The 22,460-nt window shown below is 46.9% G+C and overlaps 1 protein-coding gene across 2 annotated transcripts in view; it reads right to left on the minus strand.

Annotated features, from left to right (window-relative positions):
- USP43 (ubiquitin specific peptidase 43) overlaps positions 1-22,460 on the minus strand; it is an 89,001-nt gene that overhangs the window by 35,865 nt on the left and 30,676 nt on the right. For both annotated transcript variants that reach the window (XM_080993623.1, XM_080993622.1), the window contains 2 exons: positions 10,172-10,278; positions 102-194 (listed from right to left, as the gene is read on the minus strand). In XM_080993623.1, coding sequence (XP_080849749.1) covers positions 102-194; positions 10,172-10,278 — 200 coding nt within the window. The remainder of the gene's footprint in view (positions 1-101; positions 195-10,171; positions 10,279-22,460) is intronic.

A 22,460-nucleotide genomic window follows, 5' to 3' on the forward strand; every position in this document is an offset into this window, starting at 1 on the left:
TGGGTCAATGCATGCAGAAGAGACACAGACCTGTTTAGACTGATTTGTCATTTCCCTAGTTAGGATCTGGGAGAGAAAGTGTGGGTACTTGGCTCACATACCTGGTCTGGCGCAAAGGGATGGGCAATGAGATGCACAGGAAGGGATCAAAGGTGTTGCTCTGCTTTAGGCAGTGAGGGCAAGTCAAGGAGGACCTAGAAAGGGAGGGAGAGAAACATTGTTAGATCCCACGTCAAGGGATAACTTCACCATTGAAAATGTAGGGCTGACCTCACATTTTGTATTCTAGGAGTCTGAAGCTCATATCTGGCCTCAAGGCTTAAAAGGAGAACTTGTGGAATGCAGAATAACTAAGGTCCTAGGAGGTCACCCCTTGTCAAATTTGCCCGTTAACAATTTGGAAATAAACACTGCTGAGGTCCATGAGACTTGCTTCCCAGTAAATTTGTTTAGATTTACCATTTTAATTTCACAGGTACAGTTGCATTGCTCCAGCCAAAGGGCTGTTCAGGGGGCCCCTTGTTCTACAAAAAGAGGGTTGAGTCAGCAGACTCCCCACAGAAGAATGACCACAAGGAAGATCTGTACCCAGTCTATGAGTATTATCAAAAGCAGCATGATACTGAAGTCACTTTGAGGAGCTTAAGATCAGACAGTTAATAGTTCTAAATCTGTATCCCTGTAAATTGACTTGCCATAAATGAATACAGTCTTCCCTGTCCCCCAGGCAACAACATTTTTGGTTACTACACTCATGCTCATCCTCTATGTCACTGTGACCAGTTCCATGCCACAACCGGCGATTCTTTTATCTACAGGGTAGATACTACAAAATATTTCAAAGATCTTATCGCTGAAACTTTTCTCTCCCATAGTTGCCCTGGGGTGGGAACATGTTTTACACACATGCTGAAAAACAAAGCTGACCCCTCAGCTCACATCCAACACTGAGTTCACTGTAATAACCAAATCGTATTTTGTTCATCCAGCATAGTGTCTCTTCCTGACACTTGTTTGTAGCCTCATAGCGCCAGATCCGTTTCTGTGATGGAGACATTCTGTGCTTCACCAAGATGATTTGTGGCTGACTGAAGCAATCCCCTTGATGCATATCAATACATACCCTTGGTTTCAAAGAACACATAAAAGACCAAAGCTAAAATACTGCAAGCAGGGCTTATCCCTGCTCTTTCTAGGCACAGGCCCACCCTTTAAAGCTCAAAGTCAGAGTGGTTATTTTTTGCCCCACTGCTTTCCCCAAGAAAACTGTTCTTTAATGCTGAATCAGAACAAACGGCAATTTGTGCTGTTTGCTCCAATTCAGCAGTAAAGAGTGCGTTTTCCAGAAGTAGCCCTCCACCTAGCAGGGCTAGCCCATTCCACCAGAAGCTGACTTATTTCCTCAGCAGTGAACAGAGCCAATCATCAGAAGTGAGACCAGCTTTTAATGAGATTGGCTCAGTGGTGCAAGTCCTAGCCAGTTAATGGGATTGCACCTAACAAGATTACCTGGGAGTTCAGGCTCCAGTATGTGACATAAAAATAAAAGATTCCCCAAAAGGAAGAAGTGAGGGTTAGACTCAACATGCAGGGCTGAATCCATTCTAGAAAGGAAAACAATCAGCTACTCCCTAATAATAGAAAGTTATCTTCACCTACGTGGATACTTCAGGTAAGTCCCTTTTTCATCAGTGGTGCAGTCTCACTTAAATATACAGATGCGCTTTCAGAAGGACGCAGATAACACCCTTCATCATATCATGCCACCCAAAAGCACTACTGCATCTGCTTTTCTGTAGCACAGTTTTGCTAAATGTGTACCAGTAGTGACCCAAAACAACCCCTTTAGACATGCATTTGTAGGCATGAAGGCACCGTGCATTACCCCCCCCCTACATACACAACATAGGATTTGGCATGGTATCCACATTCAGTTAGACCAATCCATTGCACTAAACAGAGTTCTAGCAGATACATGTACAAGGCTCAGCTCTTGTACCTGTGAAGGAACAAAAACGGAGAAGGTGTTTGAATGCTTGGCCTCCCCACATCGAGAAACTGCAGCCAACATCTCGAGACTAATGGCCAAACTAAATGTGACAGGAGATCAGATTGGCCAATGGATTTTTCTTTGTTATAAGGTGTTGCAGGGGAGAAGGAAAGATTTGGATCAAGGGCACAGCACTGGGAGACAGTCTAACCCCCACTACCACCATCATTTACATTTGAATCTGCCCTCTAGGAAGCTGGTTTTATTATGGAGGGGTGGGGAGTCAGGTATTGTGTAGCAGGAGCCGCTTTGCTCAGTACTTAAAGCTTGCCCTATCTCCTTCTTTGCAGCTACCCTTGAAATATTATTTTAAAAGACACCGAGTCCTATTTTTATCTGCATTCTTTTGCTCCCACTCAATTTCACACAACCACACTGCATGCACTAGCAGTCTGACTTTGCCAAGGTGAAACCATCAGGAGAAACAGACCACCTCCCCTCACTCCAGAATTTGACATCTGGTGCACTCTTTGGCCTCCTATATCATCATCACCACATCATCATTTAATTAATGAGGAACACAGCTCAGTCAGTAGATAATCATAATCTCAGGGTCATGGGTTCAAGCCCACGCTGTGGGGGGGGGGATTCCTGCATTGCACAGGGTTCGACTAGATGGGCTTTGTGGTCCCTGCCGACTCTGTAATTCTATGATTCTATAAGGAAAGCCCCACCGAATCAGGCCAAAGGCCCATCTGGTCCACTAATGTTCTCAACAGTGACCTACCAGATTCCTATGGGAAGCTTACAAGCAGAACCTGCGTGCAATAGCACTTTCCTCACTTGCGATTCCCAGCATGTCAGAGGCATGGTGTCTCTGATCCTAGAGTTAACACATAACCATCAAGATAGCCTTATCCCAATGAATGTGCTTAATCCCCTTTTAATGCTGTCAAAGGCAGCAGCCATCATTACACCGTGTGATAGCAAATTCCATAGCTTAACTGTAAGAAGAGTCCTGGCAGATAAGATCAAAGGGGGGAATGGATGTCTCCGATTGCAGTAGGACTCCAAGTTCTCTCACACACACACATTTAAGGAAAGGCCTCAATATCGGGGAGCCGGAAAACATTTCCCACGGAAGAAAGGCTGAAGTATTGGGGGAGGGATTCGTTTAGAAAATGCCTGAAGGGGGGAATGGCACTGAGGTTTACAAAATTATGCACGGAAAGAGAAACAGAGAGGGAGAGAGTTCCATCTCCCCCCCCCCTCCTTCTGCCATAATAGTAGAACTTGCGATCACACAACGATTCTGATGAACGGGTAAATTCAGGACGGACAAAAGAAAGTACTTTTTTCACACAGCTAATGAAATTTGCCACCAGAAAGATGTGGGGACGGGCGCTACCTTAGATGTCTTCAAAAGAGGATTAGACAAATTCGCAGAGGGGGAATCGGTCTGTCAGTGACTATTGACCGTAATAGCTCAACCCCAAGCTCAGAGGCAGTTGCTGGGCGGGTGGCGGGGTGGGGTGGGGAGGTCAAAGAACAGAAGAGGGTTGTTCCCTTTGTATCTGGGCTGCGCAGAAGCATCTGGCTGAGCACTGTGGGAAAGAGGACTCTGTGCTAGGAGGAACTTTGCAGTGATCCAGTGGGGCTCTCTTTACCTTCCCTGATCACAGTGCCAGAATACAAGATGGCTATCAATGGCGCTGTGGCTTCTCCCCCCACCCCCCACCCAAAGACCATGCATGAATAAGAAACCCTGGCAAACTCAATCTCCCACCTGCTGCCATTCCCGCTCAGGTACCAAGTTTTGAAGAAGTACTCTATCCAAGCTCCGCAGGGATGTTATATATATTTAATGGAAATAGCCAGTTCACCTCCCGAGTTCTCGCGCTCGCGTCCTCCACCCCCAAACGCACACACACACTCGCGTCCTAAATTAAAGTCAAGCCAAACTCCAAGCCCTACTTTTTCCATTCCTTCACCAGCCAGCTCAGAGCGGAGCAGCACTGCACCATTAATAGATCGTTTGCATATAGACAGGCTTTGACGCACAGATCTGAAGTTGGCAGGCTGAAAATGAAAGCAGCCCTTTTTAATAAGCATTAATGGGAAAGGGATTAATTGGGGAGTGGAGAGCCGCTTGGCATGCCTGGCGTGTCTCTCTCTGCCAACCAGCAGAATGGGAAAGGGGGCCTTTGGGGGGGCACATGGGGTTAGGCTGGGCGTGGGGGAGGCTGGCTCAGCGTGGAGAGATCTAAAGCTCTTCTTCTGCTTCACTGCAGAAGGTGGATGGAATCTTTAAACTGCCTCACATACCCTGGAAATTGTAACCACCAAATGTAGGCGCTATCAGAGAACAGATTTGCAGCAATTTTTTATGATGTGGTCCGGAGCAAAACAACAGAGCCTCTGCTAACCGAGGGTGCAATTGTGCTGACTATTTAAGGAGTCCCGGGTGCTCCTTTTTATTTTTAATGAAAACCTAAACTTCTTTCAATTTTGGAAACCGATAATTTTTTTTCATTTCTCTTCCGCAATAATTGTTCAGCTCCACTTGGCACATGGAAGGGCATGAAGATATAAAGAGTAATGACGCCCTGTTGCTTCCTAGCTGCCTGTCCTTCCCTCACACACCAACCTGTCTCCCTGGCTTCTGAGATTACACCAACCATTGCCCACAAAAATAATTAAACTCACCTTCATTGCCATAACGGCTACAGACCTGCCCCCCCTCTGCAAATCTCAGGCTACTGAATTTAATGCTCCTTGCAGAGCACACACAAAACCATGGTGTATATATACACACAGCACAGGCAGAACCCCACGTAGAGCAACTGCCCTGCACTTCTATTAGTTTTTGTGATGGCTCACGCTAGGAAATAAAGCCCGCCAAAATGAGACTTCTCCAGAGCTCAGGAAGGGGCCAGTTCTGTCACACGGGGCCATTTCAATTTCCTGCCGGAAAGGCTGTTTTTGTTCACAGGATGCAAGCTGGGAAGTGGCGTGTGGCATGCAAAGCAACGCAGGGTGGGGTGAGGGTGCCTTTTTCTCTGAGCGCATTTCCAGGTGGAAATGCTTGCTTGCATGGATATCAGCTGGGGAAAGTAAGGTGCTGAAAAAGTGGCTTCCTGGAGCCTAGCGTGTGCCCCTGCGGTGACGTTTGCCTAGCTACCACCACGCCAGCCACCCTTTCAAACACTACAACGGGTTGCCATGGAGATGGCTGCAAAGTCACACGGCGGAGCAAAGCAGTGCAAGCCTGAGACTTGGGAATGAACATGGGGGATTGGGGGCCTGGCCTCTCCTATCTCCCACCTCTGCTCCTCCAGAATGGGGAATGGGGTTAATGCAAATTCCCCACCTCATGGGAAGCAATAGCTGCAAGGCGCCACTGTAGCAGGGTGTCAACAGCCCTGAGAACACCTCTGGTGGGCTGAGGGTGTGACAAGTGAACTAGTTAATTTCCATTTATTAGCAAAATATCTGTCATTATGAGGGAAGGGAGGGAAGGTTTGTGCATTGCCAGGATCTGTGGGGGAATACAGATGTCTACTCTGTGGAGCTCCTTAGCAGTAGAGGTTTGGCAAGAACCATTCCTGGAATGTGAAAACGGTATTATTTAGACAGTCCTTCACAATCTGCATTTTTCTTTTTAACCAACCAATATCTATTCATGCTTTGGATTATGTTTCACGCATACTTCTACGGATTTTATATTTTTGCGTGATATATTTTACGAAGGGGCAGATTATAGTATTTAAATAAATAGAAGTCACTCGTTAACTAGGCAAAAGTACAGAGCACACATTACAGTGGGCCACACAATCACTCACACACCCAAGAACTGTTCGGTCTGTGATGAGATGAGCTCTTCCACCCACCCCAACACTGTATACAGAACTGGATCTCTTGAGCAGGCAATACGCAAACAGATGTAGCCTTCATTTCCTTCCCCCTGAGATATCTTTATGAGGAAAATCACTTTTGGGTCGTCCACCACTGAACGAGAGTTTTAACACAAGTCACGTGTTCAAATGTGACACACTTTATCCTCTGCCAGATGACACTTGCCCAGATTTTAAAATGCAATGGAAACCACCTTGGACAGCGCAATCTGTGGCCCCAACTAACACAAGGCATTCTGCAGATCTGGTGATGGGCGGTTTGCCGACTAAGTGACAGGTAGAACCAGCAATAATGGATGGGCCACTCAGACAGATGGAGCATCTGACTTTGCTCCAGTTCCATTGGCAGGGGGGAATCTCCCATAATGATTGCTTTTGCCCCTGAAGTGGCACCCATTGCTGTTGACACAAGGTTTTTTTGGCATACGGCGTGGAGTTCAGCTGAGGCCACCCTCCAGAATGCACCACTGAGAAAACTTGCTTCATTTAGTTCTCTCCCTACATAAAGTCCTCTAAGCACAAGCTGTAGAGGTCCACATGCACTGGAATAAATTTAACTTTGCAATCTCTAAGCCACTTTACTCTACTAAAGCCTGTTTGACATGCTCCGGCCCCTTAATGCAGCAGCCTTTTTGGTTAACAGCTGTCAGCTTCATTCTGGCTCCACAAGTGTCACTGGCTCCACCAGCTTGCGTGCCGCACAGAGGACAAGTCCAGGTGTCATCAATCTAATTCCATGAAGATTTTGCCAGCATCTGAGATTTCCTTATTTTCTAAGCACAACTCATCTCAAAAGACTCTTAACCTTTCCAAAACCCACTTTCTGCTTGCTGGTTGTTTTAAGGCACCTCTTCTGTTCTCCAAATATAACAAAGCAATGCAGATGTGGTTCGGGAATAGGGATGACCAAGCCTTATTCTATGGACCAAAAAGCCCAGCTGATGCACTTCAAAACTCATAAAACTGGAGCCAAGCCAGGATATGTTTCCATATTTTCACACAAGCTCTGGCAGCACTGCACAATACTCAAAGGAAAATACTGGCCTGAAGATCTGTGGTGCTAGCTAACAGCAGCTGCTCCAGTTTTGGTCATGCTGTGATAGCAGCTGTTGATCCTATCACAGGTACTAGATAACAGCATCATAGCTGTTTCTCTTCCTACCTCATTGGAGTCTCTCCAAATAAAGACTGGATGTGTATGTCTAGTTCTCCTGGAAACAATGGGATTTTGTTGGCAAGAAAATATCCAAACACATAGAATTCTATGTGCTGCTTAACAAGCAAACACAGAAAAGCATGAGAGATAACCAGGATACACAAGTGAAAGTGCTTCTTCACACGATGCAAAAATAATTAAAGAATGTGTGGCCATGCAACTGGCGAGTGCAACAGGCTAAATCAGGGATGGGGAACCTTTAGCCCTCCAGATGTTGTTAGACTACAGCTTCCATCATCCCTGACCATTGGCCAGATGGGCTGGGGTTGATGTGAGTTGGAGTCCAACAACATCTAGAGGGCACTAGGTCTCTATTCATCTTGTAGATTACTTTTAAAAATTAAATAAATTCATGAATGAATTCAATAATTATCAGTGGATAGGAGCAATAATAGTTTTGTGGAACATCTGCATTCAGAGACAGGGTATCACTGAATGCCAATTACTAGGGACCAGAAGCAGGTGAGAACAATGTCCAACTGGTGCGCATCCCAGAGGCATCTCGTTCATCATTGTGAGAAGTGGGTTACTAGAGTAGATGAACCTTTGGTCTGATTTAGCTCAGTTCCTCTTATGGAAAACCGACTCAGCAGCTTAGAGGAAAAGCAGCAAAACAATCTTCGTATCTCTGTTCTGTCTTGACTTATTCAACACTTTTATGTGCACTTTTGCTTTTCTGAATACTACCCAGAAAAACATAGGGGCAGAAACCAGTGCAAAGACACCCACTAGTACAATGTGGATTCCTCCTCTCCACCCAAAATCCACTCTGGGGGATTAAGAGCAACACAGGTGTGTGTGTGTGTGTGTGTGTGTGTGTGTGAAATCATTCCATTGGACAAGCAGAAATGCTCACACTGATGGAATGATCATATTAGCACAATGCTTATCTCCGCCTATAGTTTGTAACAGGGCAAAGTCGAATTCAGATTTAGCAATTATCACATTTGGAGCCCACCACAATATACCTGTTCAAGGCTCCATGGCTGCAGAATGTGCACAGATCAGAAGAAGCAATATAGACAGGGCTCTCCTTGAATGAATGCATGTAGATCAGGGGCAAAATTTGTTACCTCCAAACCTATGCATGTTCAGCAACCGCACGATAAAGCATGAGTGTGACTGAAATGTCTGTTGCAACAGTGTCTCCAAATTTCTTAATAAACACTCAGAAATTCAGAACCTGCTCCTGGATATTTTGTAAATTCACAGATACGTACCTTGCTTGCAGGACCTCTGCTGGCCTGACTGGGCATCTGGGCCACAGCAGTGGGAATAATATAGCTAATTCAATTTGAGCCCAAGTTTTTGAAGCAAGTCAAGTTCACAGTTGGCTGAGTTGGCTAGAATTCCAGATTCCAGGGCTTGGAGTTTTGTTTTCTACTCTGCCATTCAGAGTAGAAACAGCAGAAGCAACTACAATGGGTGTTGTGGTGCCTTAAAGATTAACAAGTGCAAACGTGCCAAAGACCTCTAATCCTCTAGAAGTGATCCAGAAGCCCTGTGCCTTCAGGTTCCTTGCCATCCCTTCTCAAGAAGATGGAAAGACCACACGGGGGAAAGGATAGGGCACTGCATTCCTCAAAGGAAAAGCTCAGATTTTATTCGCAGGTCAGAAGAAAAAAAAAACTTGATCGCAAATCCTGGCTCCTTTTAGCCACCCATATAAGAAGCAGAGTGTGTGCCCTGCTCCCCATCCCAACTACAACAATGCCCTTTTGGTTGGCTAGTTGTAGGGGGAAGCACTGATGTGGAAGTTGCCCACAGGACACCTGCTGCGCAGAACCCAGAGGAAGGGACTGAGCAAGTGAAATGGGAAGAAACCCCCACAGATGTGCTAAGTTTTGGAATTGAGTAACACCTGCTCCTTCAACAAAAGAATCAAAACACAAGTGATAAGTCTGGATGGCAGCATGCTCAGCTAACACATCCACATGTTCTCTTTCCGTTCGCACAACCCTGCTTTGGGAAAGAGATGCCAATGCCCTTGAGATGTTGGGAAAGGTGGAGGCAAGTCCAGCACTGGCTTCCACTAAATTCTGGTGATTGGAAGACAAATGTGGGAGCCTTGTCTGCTTGCTTGGCTGCTGTGTCCCTGCTCCTGCTGTGGCCTAGAGCAAGGGCTCACCCTATTCATTGCACAGTGGGGTGGGGGGAGAGAGACTTACAATGGAAAGCTCTGGCAAGCGCTAGTCATTAATGCCTTATCTTTGAGAGCAGCCTCACACCGGGAGCTTCAAACTTCACTCTGCTCCCAGCTCTTTCATCCCACCGCCAGAGACGCAAAACAGCAGTGTCAGCAGCAGGAGCCTCATGCATGTGTGTGCATTCTAAGGAAAGCATGGCTGCGATGCTTCCCTCGGCCTGCATCCAGCTCAGGGTGGCTGAAAGAGTTGGGAGCTGCTAGGCTTGCAAGACTGTGCTAAGGCGAGTCACCCCGGCCACGCAAAGGGGGACAGAGCCGTGCCACGTTCTGTTCCATTCCACGCTTCACCAGCCTCTCCGTCTGCACTGGGGTGATGCAAGGAAAGGGGGACACTTCTTCTGAAAGGGGGACACTTGCTGTTGAAGTCATGACCTGCAGCAGGGGTGCATGCAGTTGCATGGGTGCAAAGGTGCACTTGCAGTCCAATCATGTCCCTACAATTTTTTGCGCAGCCCAGACGGAGAAAGGAAGAGAGTAATGCCACAGTGGTGCAGGGAGTTCAGAATCAGTCACCTGGTTATCTACAATCCTAACCCACTGATGCAGTATTTGTGAGTGCTACACTGTCACAGTTGCTGTTGCAAGCAGCTGAGAAGGAGGCAAGTCAGATCTGGTATGTCCAAGCTAAATCACTGTTTCTCACTCACCCTGCACTTTCTGCTAGTCAGCTATTATGCTCCTTTGCTTAAACTCAGGTCCTCCAGGACTTTGGCCTGCCTGCAGCATCTCCCACATGTTCTGCCTTGGAGGTGCTCTGAAACATGGATTTGCACACAATTCTTGGCCATTTTTGGAAGTAACAAAATGCCGGAATGCATTTTGAGTAGCACTTGGTTCCTTTTTACCTGTATTGTGCCTGGAAGTGGTTCTGCACAAAGCTCTGGCCCTTTAGTGGCTGGGCGGTTGGCTGAGCACTCGCATTGGTGGAGCCCTCTTCCTGCCCAGATGGAAGCTGCAGAGAAAATAAAAGAGCAAGGTTGAGTTACAGGGCAGGGGAGCCTGCACTCCCCCTCCAGATCTTGTTGGACATTCCACCTGCCGCTGAAAACACCTCCCAAAACAAACATTCTCCCAATGGACACTCAGCCAAACCCGCCATCATAGTTCTGCCTTCTTAACACTGTTTTAAAATGTGGGTTCTTCCAGCTCGTTGTCCCTGCTTTCCTCCCACCTTCTTTCCCTGCCGTTCCATCACCACCACATTTCTCTCACTTTTTCACATCTCCCACTCCCTTTCAGCAGCAAAATCACATCTAAAAGGGGGAATAGAGAGAGTTGTTTAGGTGACCATGTTTGCTAACAGGCATTAAAAAAAAAAAAAGAATTCTGGCAGGGTTCTGTTTTGATGGGTTTTCATAAACATACACATTTTTTTGTCCTGCTCTGTGAAGTTGTTTGGATGAGAGAAGAGGGTGCAAAAGCTCAATTACCAGCTTCAAGGTGTTTGGGAATCTTTCACTCTCTCCTCATTAAATCAGGGATAAGCAGGCTGAGCCAGCACCTGCCAGTCCCAGAACAGGACAAACACATTTTGTTGCACGCAGTGTGACAACAAAGGAATAAAAAAAAAAATCTGTAAATAAAGCAGGCAGGTTGGTCTCCCTAGGGACTAGAAAGGGACATGTGGTCAAGCCCTATTCTTAGTAGAATGTATACTAAGCCGAAGCATGCAAGCAACTTTTGCCACCTGAGTCTAGGACCAGTCAGTGGAATCCTATACTATAGCCTTCCATGTGGATGGACCAACATTCCCATCAACCATTAGCCACTGGCTTCTGGGAGAGCAGGTCCCCAACCCTTGCTACATTACCATTGTTCTGCGGCTATTGTTTCCAACAAACTGTTTCTGCATAGTCAAGGCTCCATTTTGCAATGGAAGCATATGCCAGTGACACTTCTGCCTGGGGCTTACACAAACACACTAATCTAAGTGCTACCAGCATGGGAAGTCACTGTACAATCTGGGAGATCTGTGCGGCTGCCGCTTGCTGTGACACGGTGCTCTGAGCATGCAAGCAGGCTTTTTCAGCAGCCGCTGCTGGACTGTAATAGTAATCTGAATTGGGCCTCAGTGACCTCACGGCTCAGGAAGCAAGGCTGCCCGCACCTGCCCCCTCCTATTAAGACAAAGGAGATTTAACATTTTAATGGATTTCTCAAACGTAGCAGGATGGAAGAAAAAGAATTCATGATGCTATTAATCAAACCATTTGCCCTGTCTGGAAAATTGTCCCCCCCCCCCCCCATGAAAGCAAAGGAGAGAATTTCTCTTGATACGCAAGGAAGAACAACAGAATAGGAGGGTAATAGTGCCCAGACTCTAGGAAGCAAGGAGATTTCCCTAAAATGGGAGTTGATCTCCTAACATGGTGACACATTGGCTCAAAGAGAAGTGCAAGAACTCAGTTATCTATTCTGTATTTTAATGAATGCTTTGCCATCTTTCAAATCATGCTGTTAGCCACGCAATATGAGTTTTTTTATTATTGATAAAGTGAAGTAAACATTTTTAAAAATTAAAGAAAAACCTAATGGTTATGTTCTTTGGAATATTATTATTAGGGGATCCTCCAAGCAAAAGTTCACAATTCTGGACAATGTATTTGAAAGATCTCTTGCTCCTATCAAGTCCCCCTTGCCATGCAAAGAAGCAGAAGAGGGTGTTGGGTGTGCTGCAGGGTAAAATTCATGCAAGTAAACAATGAGGCCCATGAGAACAGTATGATTCTGGACTGCATCTCACACTTTCTGCAATGCAAAGGGTCCCTCTAGATCAGCCTTTCTCAACCTGTGAGATCCCAGATGTTGTTGAACTACAACTCCCATCACCCATAGCTTGCAAGGCCAGAGCTCAGGGATGATGGGAGTTTTAGTCCAACAACATCTGGGGACCCACAGGTTGAGAACCGCTGCTGTAGATGCATCTCACTGTGGTAAGGCTTCTCAGAAGGTTGGTAGCTTGAACACTGTTGACCTAATATTGGTTCTCATGAGACCTGAGTAGAGGGGACTTATTCCAAAGGACTATCAGGAAAATTAATGTGCAAGGTGCCATACTCTTAAGGGTGTTGTTATGCACCAAGATCCTTTAAGATTCTCCTTGCTTCTCCATTACATTTTTTCCTGGACTGTCATTTTTTAAGGTGGGGAGGGGTGAAGATGGCTATTCCATCCCTCCATTTTATCAAGTCCTTAAACTTTGGCATTCCTGTGTTGTGGAAACAGCCTCAGCCATCAAACAGCTGCCACAAACAGCAGAGAACTAAAGCCACCTTCACTTCATCAGATGCAAAAGAGGACATGGGTCCTGCACCTCTAATAGTAGACAATTCCCACTTCTCCACTAGAACACCAAGATGCATGTCCTCTCTTGCATCTGACCACCAGAACTCCTTAAAGGGTCACAGAAGAGTTTAGCCTTTCTACATGGCCCACATTGCGTAAGAAGAACTTTCTCCTAAGGGAGAATTCAAGAGATGAAACTTGGCTGAGTATGGCAGCCACAGGAGGCAATGCCCACTAGCTATACAGGGTGGGTGCAGCCACCCTCCCAACTGCTTAATGCTTATTTGGGTGGAGCACATTTGGAGCTCTGCAGATGTGCCAACGGAGCCCACGTGCCCACCCACACTCCCAACCCCACCGCCATCCTGCCCCATCCAGCTAAAATGCAACAATGCCAGCATACAGAAGGCAGATCCACCACCACCTGAGTCACTACAGCATGCAGAAGACCTTACACTGCAGAGAGGCAAGTCACATCGACATCTACCCAAGAGGCGTCTTCTACAACGGTCACCTCAGAACCAGAGAGTGCTGTCACTTGAGCCGGTCCAGAGATGACTCAAAAACAGGAACACCCTGGCACCTGAACAGAAAGCAAATCATGTCCAACTTTTTAAAGGTCTAGGCAGGTAAGCACAGAGAGGAGCTGTGTCACTTCCGTTGAGAGATCAGCTGGCTTTAGCTCTCTGTCAGCTGTTGCCTAACAGCAGCTGTTCCAGCAGACTTCCTGAATTGTTTCCACCCCACCTGGTCATTATAAGAACTATAATTTAAAATACTGCTGCCTGGGATTATTTTTTCCTCCTCCCTCCCCATTCACAGGAACATAGGAAACTGCCTCATACTGAGTCAGTGTTTAATACATAATACAGTACTTATCTGGCTGGATCTGGAACTTCACAATATCTGGACATGGCTTCAATTCACAATATCTGGACATGGCTTCAATTCACAATATCTGGACATGGCTTCAATTTTGCATCTGAATTTGATACATTTTCTTCCTAGTTCTGACTATGTCAAGCCAGGGTGTACTACTCCAGACTGCAAATTGGGAGCTCACACAACTGAATGCGGAGGGTTTCCGCACCTTAAAGTGTTCCCTTCTGACCAGGGAATAGACACTTGCTGTCACAGACTGGCTGGAGGAACCAGCTGGGAAACCCTCAAGGAAAGAAGGCTCAGAGCCAGGGGACTGGTGGTGGGATAACGATGAGTGGTCAGAGGGTGAAGACTGGGAGAAGCTGTCTGAGGCTGCAGAGGTAACAGGGATTGGTGAGGGAGGAGGTGGAGAGACTGTTGCAAAGAGAAGTCCAGAATCAGAGGCAAAAGCTCAAATAGGAGAGGAGGGAGGCCAAGAGGCAGAGATGAATCTGGCTGTTGAAGATACACAGGTGTCTCCCTCTCCTGATGCAACAAGCTCCCCTCCCCCATGGTCTCCCAGAACCAGAAGAGGCATAAAGAGGGCAGAGGAGAAGTTAGCTTCATGCAGGCAGTGTCAGAGTGCTTGGGAAAAACCCTGGAGAGAAGGGGACTTAGGCAGCTGTGGGGAGTTGGGGACCTTCAGTCTCCACAACTGCTTCATGGGGACAAGACCTGCCAGAGAAGAGTTGCTCTGCTCAGTAGGCCTGACATCCTGTGCAAATGCTTTTCTTTCTTTCTTTCTTTCTTTTTTTCTAGTAAAGAGTTAACTCCAATTTGCTCAATGTAGTTTCCTGCTGGCTCGCTCCTGTCACTTACTGAGACCCTTAAATATATCCCCTGTTGAATTAAGTCTCATAGATGCCCCTTATACCACAGGGCAGTTATGTCTTGCTTCATTTTATTGCTTAAATACAACTTTGGGTTGCAAGAATACAGTGGCTGGTGACAACTTATGAAACTGACTTTTGTATGCTTAACAAAGCTTTGCCTGGAGATACAATCTCCAAAACAACCTTTGGGAGTTTAGCCAATATTAGCCCAAAATTGCACAATTATGGGAGGTCACTGCTGAATGCCACTTTGTGTTTGCTCCCTTTCAAAGGGGACTTTCTGTCTTCCCGTCAGCTTGACCCACATCCAACGCAACCAAGCTACAGGTGCGTAGGTGAGAAGGGGTTGGGTTACTGCCTGGCCGCGGGCCCATAACAATTGTTCCATTCCTGGAACAAGACGGAGTGTCCTTTCCTTCTTGAAATTGCATAACACCTTTAGCTTAAGGCAGTTTAAGTCAGCTCTAATACTTTGTGCAGAGGTGTACCTAGGGTCCCTTGCACCCTCAGCAAGGAGCTATATTGGTGGGACACAGACCCCCAGGGGGAAAATGTAAGAAGCAGGCAAGGTTGCCTGGACAGGAGGAACATGCCTCTCTGCCTGCAAGCCACTCCAATGGCCACTTTCCATTCCTCCTGCAGCAGCAGCAGCTTTTCCTGCTGGAGATTCCTTCTGTGGGCAAATCAGCAACTGGGTTTCTGAGCCAGTGGTGGCACTCCAGATGTCATGAGACGACTCCAATACCTGAAAGGTGGTTTTTGTGCCCCACCCCCTGGGCCTGCATCCTTGGTAGGGGCTGGTTTTGCCAACCCCTAGGTACACCTCTGACTTTGCGATTACGGTACTTATTTCATCTTGCCTGTTTGTCATTCCACTTCCAAATAAACAGCCTCTAATCAGAGCTGTAGCTTCGGGGGGGGGGGGTCCAGGTTTTTTGCCCTGGGTGAAGCCTCCAAAGGGGCACCAGTCTGTGTGTATGCAAATACACTTGGGAGGGGGAGCGAAACTGGGTCTTTGACCAGGGTGAAAATGAGCCTAGTTTCATCCCTGCTTTAATAAAATTACTCCTGATCTTGCCTGCTGATTCATGGGGCATGGCCCCAATCTTAGAAACTTAACCACCAGCTTTGCATGCTATGGTGATCCTAAATATTAAAGGTTTGAAAATACAAATGCACCCACTAAGAGACAAGGGATGCCTAGCCTTCTCAGACCCCAATGGGTCTCCAGGACTGTCTACCTGTTTGGGTTTCTTAACTAATAGATGTCAACAAAATCTTGGTCCCAAGGCTCCTTTGGCTGGGGCTTGCTCACTCCCTATTGTGTTTACTCTGTCACAGTCAGAGCCAAACTACATAACACCTTTCAATCACATGGTTTGCCCTTGAGTGCAAGGCTCACAAGAGTTTTCTTCCACCAAGAGCCAGCATGGTGGACCAATCCAGATCAGGAACCTGGGATGGGGGTGGAGAAGCAGCAGTGGCAGAAACAGCTTACCATGACGGCGGTATGTGTCGGCAGTAGCAGCAACAACCTGCAAGGCCTCGTGGCAGTGGCACAATCACCACCACGACAAGGCTTCGCAGGCGGCTGCGACTTCTGCTGCTGCCCACTCCTGTGGCGAGGCTTCGCAGGCTGCTGATTATTGTGCCACTGCTGCCAGGCTGCTGCCGCTGCTTCTGCCCTTTCCCTGCCATTGTTGATTCTGCCGTCACCAGGCTGCTACCGCTTCTGTCGCCTAGCAGGTCTGCTGGCAGTCTGGCAGTCCCAGATTATTTGTATTCACTATGACTCACCACCATACGCTGGCTTGCCCTGAATACCACCATTTGGTAGCCAAGCCCAAAGCCAAAAGTCCTATTGGGATGCATTTTGGCTTGCATGCTGCTGATAGTGTCCATGAGGTGATTGATAATATCATCAGTTATCAGTTTTATACCCTTATGTAGTAGCATTTGCCAGGACATTGTCCTGCTCACCTCTGAATGGTGCCTTCCTTATTTCAGATATCGTGATATGTCAATATATTGCGATGTTTAGCTGGTGATATATCACAATATTGAAAACCAGTTGTCGCCCAGCCCTAATAAGCAGTATATTTGTTATAATGATGAAACAGATGGCACAGGCTGAGTGGAGAGACAAGTATCCATTAGTACACCACAAGCTGTTGCCTGAAATGGTCAAAATCCTTTAGTAAAAAGAACTGAAGGCTTGATCTTTACTACAGCTCCGTGTGCTAGTTCCCATCAAAGCGAGGTGTGGTATCAGGATACCATCTTTCCTGTGCAACTCCCTGCCCTTGGGGCTTACTACTCCGCACAACAGCACATTGTTTATCCCCTTGCCTTTCAATTATCATTCTGTTCCTTGGAGTCTATCGTTATACACTTTTACACATGGCTGCCGCCTTTGAAAGGCATTTGGATACTGCAGGTGGTGCAGAATGCTGTTAGCAGGCCACTGCTGAGGGCCAGCACTGGCTGCCAGTTTGTTTCTGAGCTGCTTATCATTTTAAAGCTCTAAAACAGAGGTGCCTTACCTATGGCCTTCCATATGCTGTTGGACTACAACTCCCATCATCTTTGGCCATTGACCATGCTGACTGGGGCTGATGGGAGTTGGAGTCCAGTGACATCTGGAGGGCTACTGGTTCCCCAGTCCCTGCTGCTTGTTCCCATATGATTACGCCTGCCCATGGAGGTCCTCAGGAGTTGCATACGCAGGACAGGGCCTTCTTAGTTGTAGCAACCAGCCCTTGGGAGCTTCTTCTCTGTCAATTTTCAAGAAACTGGTAGAGATCATCCTGTTTTAACAGGCCTGCATCATGGGCTGATTTGCTCCCTTGCCCAGATTGTTGGTTATTGCTGATGCCAACTGCTTCTGCCTCTCAATTTTATGCTGCTCGGTTTTATTGTGTTTACTGTTTTACCAGTACATCACACAAATACGCACATATTGTACTTTGTAATTGTCACATGCTGCTTTGGGAGCTGCTTTGGTCAAACAATGGCTTCTACATTCAAATACAAATAAATAAATATAAATGCAAAGTATGTGCGCAAACAGCATGTCAGCTGCTGCCAGCAAGATGCATTAGTCAGCTTACCAAATTACAGCCCATCCACGTTTTAACAACCAGGCTGATAACGCCAGTTATACTAGCTAATTACTACACAGCAAGAGGTAATTTGGGCGCGTTGCAGCTGAACACAAACACCCCCACCTGCCTGCATTTTACATGCGTATGTGAGCTTGTGCATACACACACAGTGGGAGCGAGGTTGTGGGGCTGATGACAGCTGGCGTCTGCATGGGATTACTGGCCTGGAATGACGACTCTTACTGAAAATGAACTTTAAGGTGGTCTTTAGCCAAATTCTCTTAACTTTTTAATCTGACATGATAGCTACCACTATGCACCATCACTCAGGGCTCATTTCCAGGGTGCAAATACCTAAGAGAACGCATATGTCCCAGCATGTTCAGGGCAACCCCACCCACCTCACCTGAGTGACCATTAGGTCCAGTCGTGGCCGACTCTGGGGTTGTGGCACTCATCTCGCTTTATTGGCTGAGGGAGCCGGCGTACAGCTTCCGGGTCATGTGGCCAGCATGACTAAGCCGCTTCTGGCGAACCAGAGCAGCGCATGGAAACACCGTTTACCTTCCCTCCGGAGCGGTACCTATTTATCTACTTGCACTTTGACGTGCTTTCAAACTGCTAGGTTGGCAGGAGCAGGGACCGAGCAACGGGAGCTCACCCTGTCACAGGGATTCAAACCGCCAACCTTCTGATCGGCAAGCCCTAGGCTCTGTGGTTTAACCCACAATGCCACCCGCATCCCTCCTCATCTGAGCAGTCGGGTCTTTTTCCACAGCTCCTTTCCCTCAGGTTCCAGGTAATAATAATAATTTATATGCCACCCATCTAACTGGGTTGCCCCAGCCACTCTGGTCAGCTCCCAACAAAAAAACAGTAAAAGCACAATACGACATCACACACTAAAAGCTTCCCTGAACAGGACTGCCTTCACACACCAAGCGCCTAGCACACAACACACCAAGGCTCCACAAAAAAGCACGTAAGGGCTACGCACATTTCTAAGCACCTACTAAACTGCGAAAGCTGTGTGCTAGCCAGAAAGAAAGGTGTGTGGAACAAGTGCAGTCATGGGTTTCACAATGCCATTCAGGGAACTTCCCTCAAGACAAAGGCCTTGTCAGAGCCAGTGGAATCAGGAAGGTCACTGTGCACAATGGACAGTGTCTGGAAAAGCAAAGCAGAGATTTTCCACACAGAGAGAACATGCCTGGCCTTAATCTGGTCACTTTTAGGTGGAAAGCCCAATGTCTTCTTCTCAGCCATCAGAATCTAGAACAACCAGCTCTAGGACAAGGATGAAGAGCCTGCAACATTCCCTAGTGTTGCTGGACTACAATTCCCATCATCCCTCATTACTGGATGGGGAGTCATCAAGTCCAACAACATGAGGTTTTTCACCCGTACTCTAAGAGAATATAGGTGGCCAGCCCAAGATCCCCGCTCTCACAGAAATGAAGAGCCACTGAGAGTAAAACCATGCTTCAAGAGAACAAGATAGGAATCCGCTCAAAGAGAGGGGCAGAAGCACACAGAATAAATATTAAGCGAAAGTTTTAGCAGGAAGTTTAGTTCATGACTTGGTGTCTTTTAAGTTCATACAGCTTGCTCCATTTCGGTCACGTATGTTTTGGCTGGCAAAAAGAACAACAACTCGCAAACTTGGTTCCCTGTTGTACAAAGAAACAGCTGCAGAGAGTTATTAGATATAACTACTTTTGTTCAGAGTTGCTGAACAGGTAGGCGGACCATCCGAGTCCTGGAAATGGCTCAGGGTGGCTGTTTTAATGACCACCAACATTGCTAAGCTGCCTCCAGTCTAAAGAACCTAAGCTGTGTCAAGTCTTTAAAATCACTCTTTATAAATGATGTTATTCATTACAGCAGAATTATAGCCAGTCCTGAGCTGTGTGTCACACCTAGCACCCCGCATGCTCTAGATTACATGGTTGGTTCTCCAGTCCATGTATCTATCAAAAGTTACCTTTTAGTGGCTTAGGTTGGTACATACACTGAACTCTCCCTCCATTAGACACAAACACTAAGATCTGGCCTATACTTATTTAAAAAATAAAATAAAAACAGCCTGTTCATGGTATCTTATGCCCATCATCACCATCAGGTGTACCACCTTCTCAAAGCAGTTCTTCTGCCTGGTGTGGTCCATCCATGGGGACAGCCCCAGGTTGAATCCCCAGCATCTCCAGGTAGGATTGGAAGAGACCCAATAAAAAGGAGCCAAATAAAAAGGCTGAGATGGTAACTGGAGTAGTGAAGCTACCAACAGATGAGGAGCCTTTTTGGGGGGTGGGGGCTGTATGGTGGCCACTTTTGTAGGAGAGCAGAAATTAACTCCCAGTGGTTTCAACTAACTAAGCTGTGGGCCTCAGAGTCACAAGCACTCCCCGCTTCTTTTTAAAGGCTGAGCACATCTGCTTTTACACTCTCTCTCTCTCTCTCTCTCTCACTCTCTCTCTCTCACTCTCTCTCTCTCTAAAAGGCTTATCTCAAGGTTCCTCCAGCCCTGGAGCTCTTGCTGAGTGACTGCATGGAATCAGAGCTCCCACTCTACAATTGAAGAATCCACGTGGGTGCGAAAGTATCTACCCCACCCCCCTTTCTTCCTCAGAGACTGAATTAGCAGCTTGGGAAGGAAGCCCTGAATAAGCCACACATTGTGAGAGTGCCAATGCAATCAGGCCAAGGGAAGGATCAGTGATGGCTAATGAATTCTACCATCTGCCCAGGGTAGAGGTGGCTATTTAAAGGATGTGAAAGAATGATGTGGTGGGGGCCAGGCCAATGCATTTTGGCACCTGAGATGAATAGCAAAATGGTGGCCCCCCTCGCCACCACAGAAGAAGAGGGGAGTGAAGATCTACATCAGGAACAAGATGGGAATAAAGATCTACATCTGCTCCCCCTGTGGATCCTGCCGCCTGAGGCAGTTGCCTCTCCTTGCCTCGTGGGTGGGCCAGCACTGAATGCAGTTCTCCTGGGAATGCAGCTGAGGCAGCTGTGCTTTCTGAACCCAGGGCATGGCCAGAGAAGTAGGCATGCAGTTGGCATGAGAGAAGGAGACACAAAACGTGTGAACAGAGCATGGGGCTTGGCATGTTTCTGGGTCCTGACAATGTGGTGATGGATGTCCCCATAGAAGAAACGACCCACTAAAGTCTTCCTTTAGTGTTCCTCAAACTTGGGTCTCCAGATGTTGTTGGACTACAACTGCCATCAGCCCTAGTTAGCAGGGCATGTGGTCAGGAATGTTGGGAGATGTAGTTCAACAACAGCTGGGGACACAAGTTTGAGAAACACTGCCTTAGGGGGACAAAGGGAGTGGCTCTGTGCCAGAGGGCAAATAGACCTCCCTCAAGGCAAGGGCCCCTCCCTCAACTCAGAATTAGTTAGAAACACAAGAGCATTTGAAGTAGAGCTTTAGAGTTGGAAGGAGAGGAGCTGTATTTAGAATTGCATTTGGCTGGGGTGTGAGGAAGAAGTTGCAGTTAAACGCAGCAAGCTAGAGCAGAGGGACAGAGGGCCATGGCTGATTTCTGCTGGCACCCAAGACTGTGGCCATGGGAGACGCAAAGACCCTCTTGGAGTGTTAATGCTGTGAGCCCCTCCATCACAGCCTTAGGTTGTAAATATGCTAAAATAAACCACAGATCATAAAGACACCATGGTCTCCGCTGTGCCTCAGTTCCAAAGAAAACACAAACCCTGGGTAAGTGCCTGGAACCCCTGGAATCTTCCACCACCGTGGTCATTGGAGTGGTGTGTAACAATCATAGCTGTCAACTTTTCCCTTTTCTTGTAAGGAATCGTATTTGGAATAAGGGAATTTCCCTTAAAAAAAAGGGAAAAGTTGACAGCTATGGCAACAATACCTTTCCCCATCCCAATTATTGCTCTGGAATATATGCTAAGGGCTGGTGTCCTACTGTTAAGATTTGCCTGTTGCAGGAATCTTCAAATTGACCTCATGTCTATTTGCCCTCCAGCTTTCCCACCCGCCCCCAAAAACCCTCCACTTGTGGTAAAGTCAGGTTCTAGGAGCTTCTTCCCCCGAGGCTGATGTCTCCAGTGGCAATTAGGGAAACACAGTGCTTTGTGCAGGAGGAGTTCAGTGCTCGCCGCATGCTCTGACAAAAGGCACATTTTCAAACTGAGATAAGTGCCAATTAATTTTCGCTTCAGCTGCTAGGCAGCCTCGTGTATCTTGCACAAAAGCAGGTGATTTCCTCTTGGTAGGGTACCGTGTGTGTGTGAGAGAGAGAGAGAGAGAGAGAGACAGAAACACAGACAGCATCTATGTATGGCAAGGAGACAGAGAGAGGTGTGAACACATGCAGGGGGAAAATGTATGTGGGAGAGAGTGCATAAGCTAAGAAGGCACATGACATAATCAGTACAGCTCTGGCTTGGCAGAGAATTACATTCTTTTGACAGCTGCATTTGATCTACTCATCAATCTTTACTATAAGTTAATAAAATGATTTTTATTTTTGGGGGGAGGGAGAAATACCTCACACGTGACGAGTACCTCAATGGGCAACAGACAAAACCTGTGAGTTTCTGTTAGTTACAGCTATGTACTCTTCGTCCCATGAAAGGGAAGTGAAAACATGCCAGATTGTAGGTATCTACAGTGGCTAAGGTTAAGCATTCTTCCTGAAATTAAAATAATCCAATACAGTGGTACCTCGGGTTACATACGCTTCAGGTTACATACACTTCAGGTTACAGACTCCGCTAACCCAGAAATAGTGCTTCAGGTTAAGAACTTTGCTTCAGGATGAGAACAGAAATCGTGCTCCAGCGGCGCGGCGGCAGCAGGAGGCCCCATTAGCTAAAGTGGTGCTTCAGGTTAAGAACAGTTTCAGGTTAAGAACAGACCTCTGAAACGTATTAAGTACTTAAGTACTTAACTGTACAGGGGACCTAAAGGAGTTCCTTGGATGCCACCTCCGCCCATCAGACCACAGTGT

This window comes from Podarcis pityusensis (assembly GCF_964106645.2).
Source record: "Podarcis pityusensis genome assembly, chromosome: 2".
Taxonomy (NCBI): domain Eukaryota; kingdom Metazoa; phylum Chordata; class Lepidosauria; order Squamata; family Lacertidae; genus Podarcis; species Podarcis pityusensis.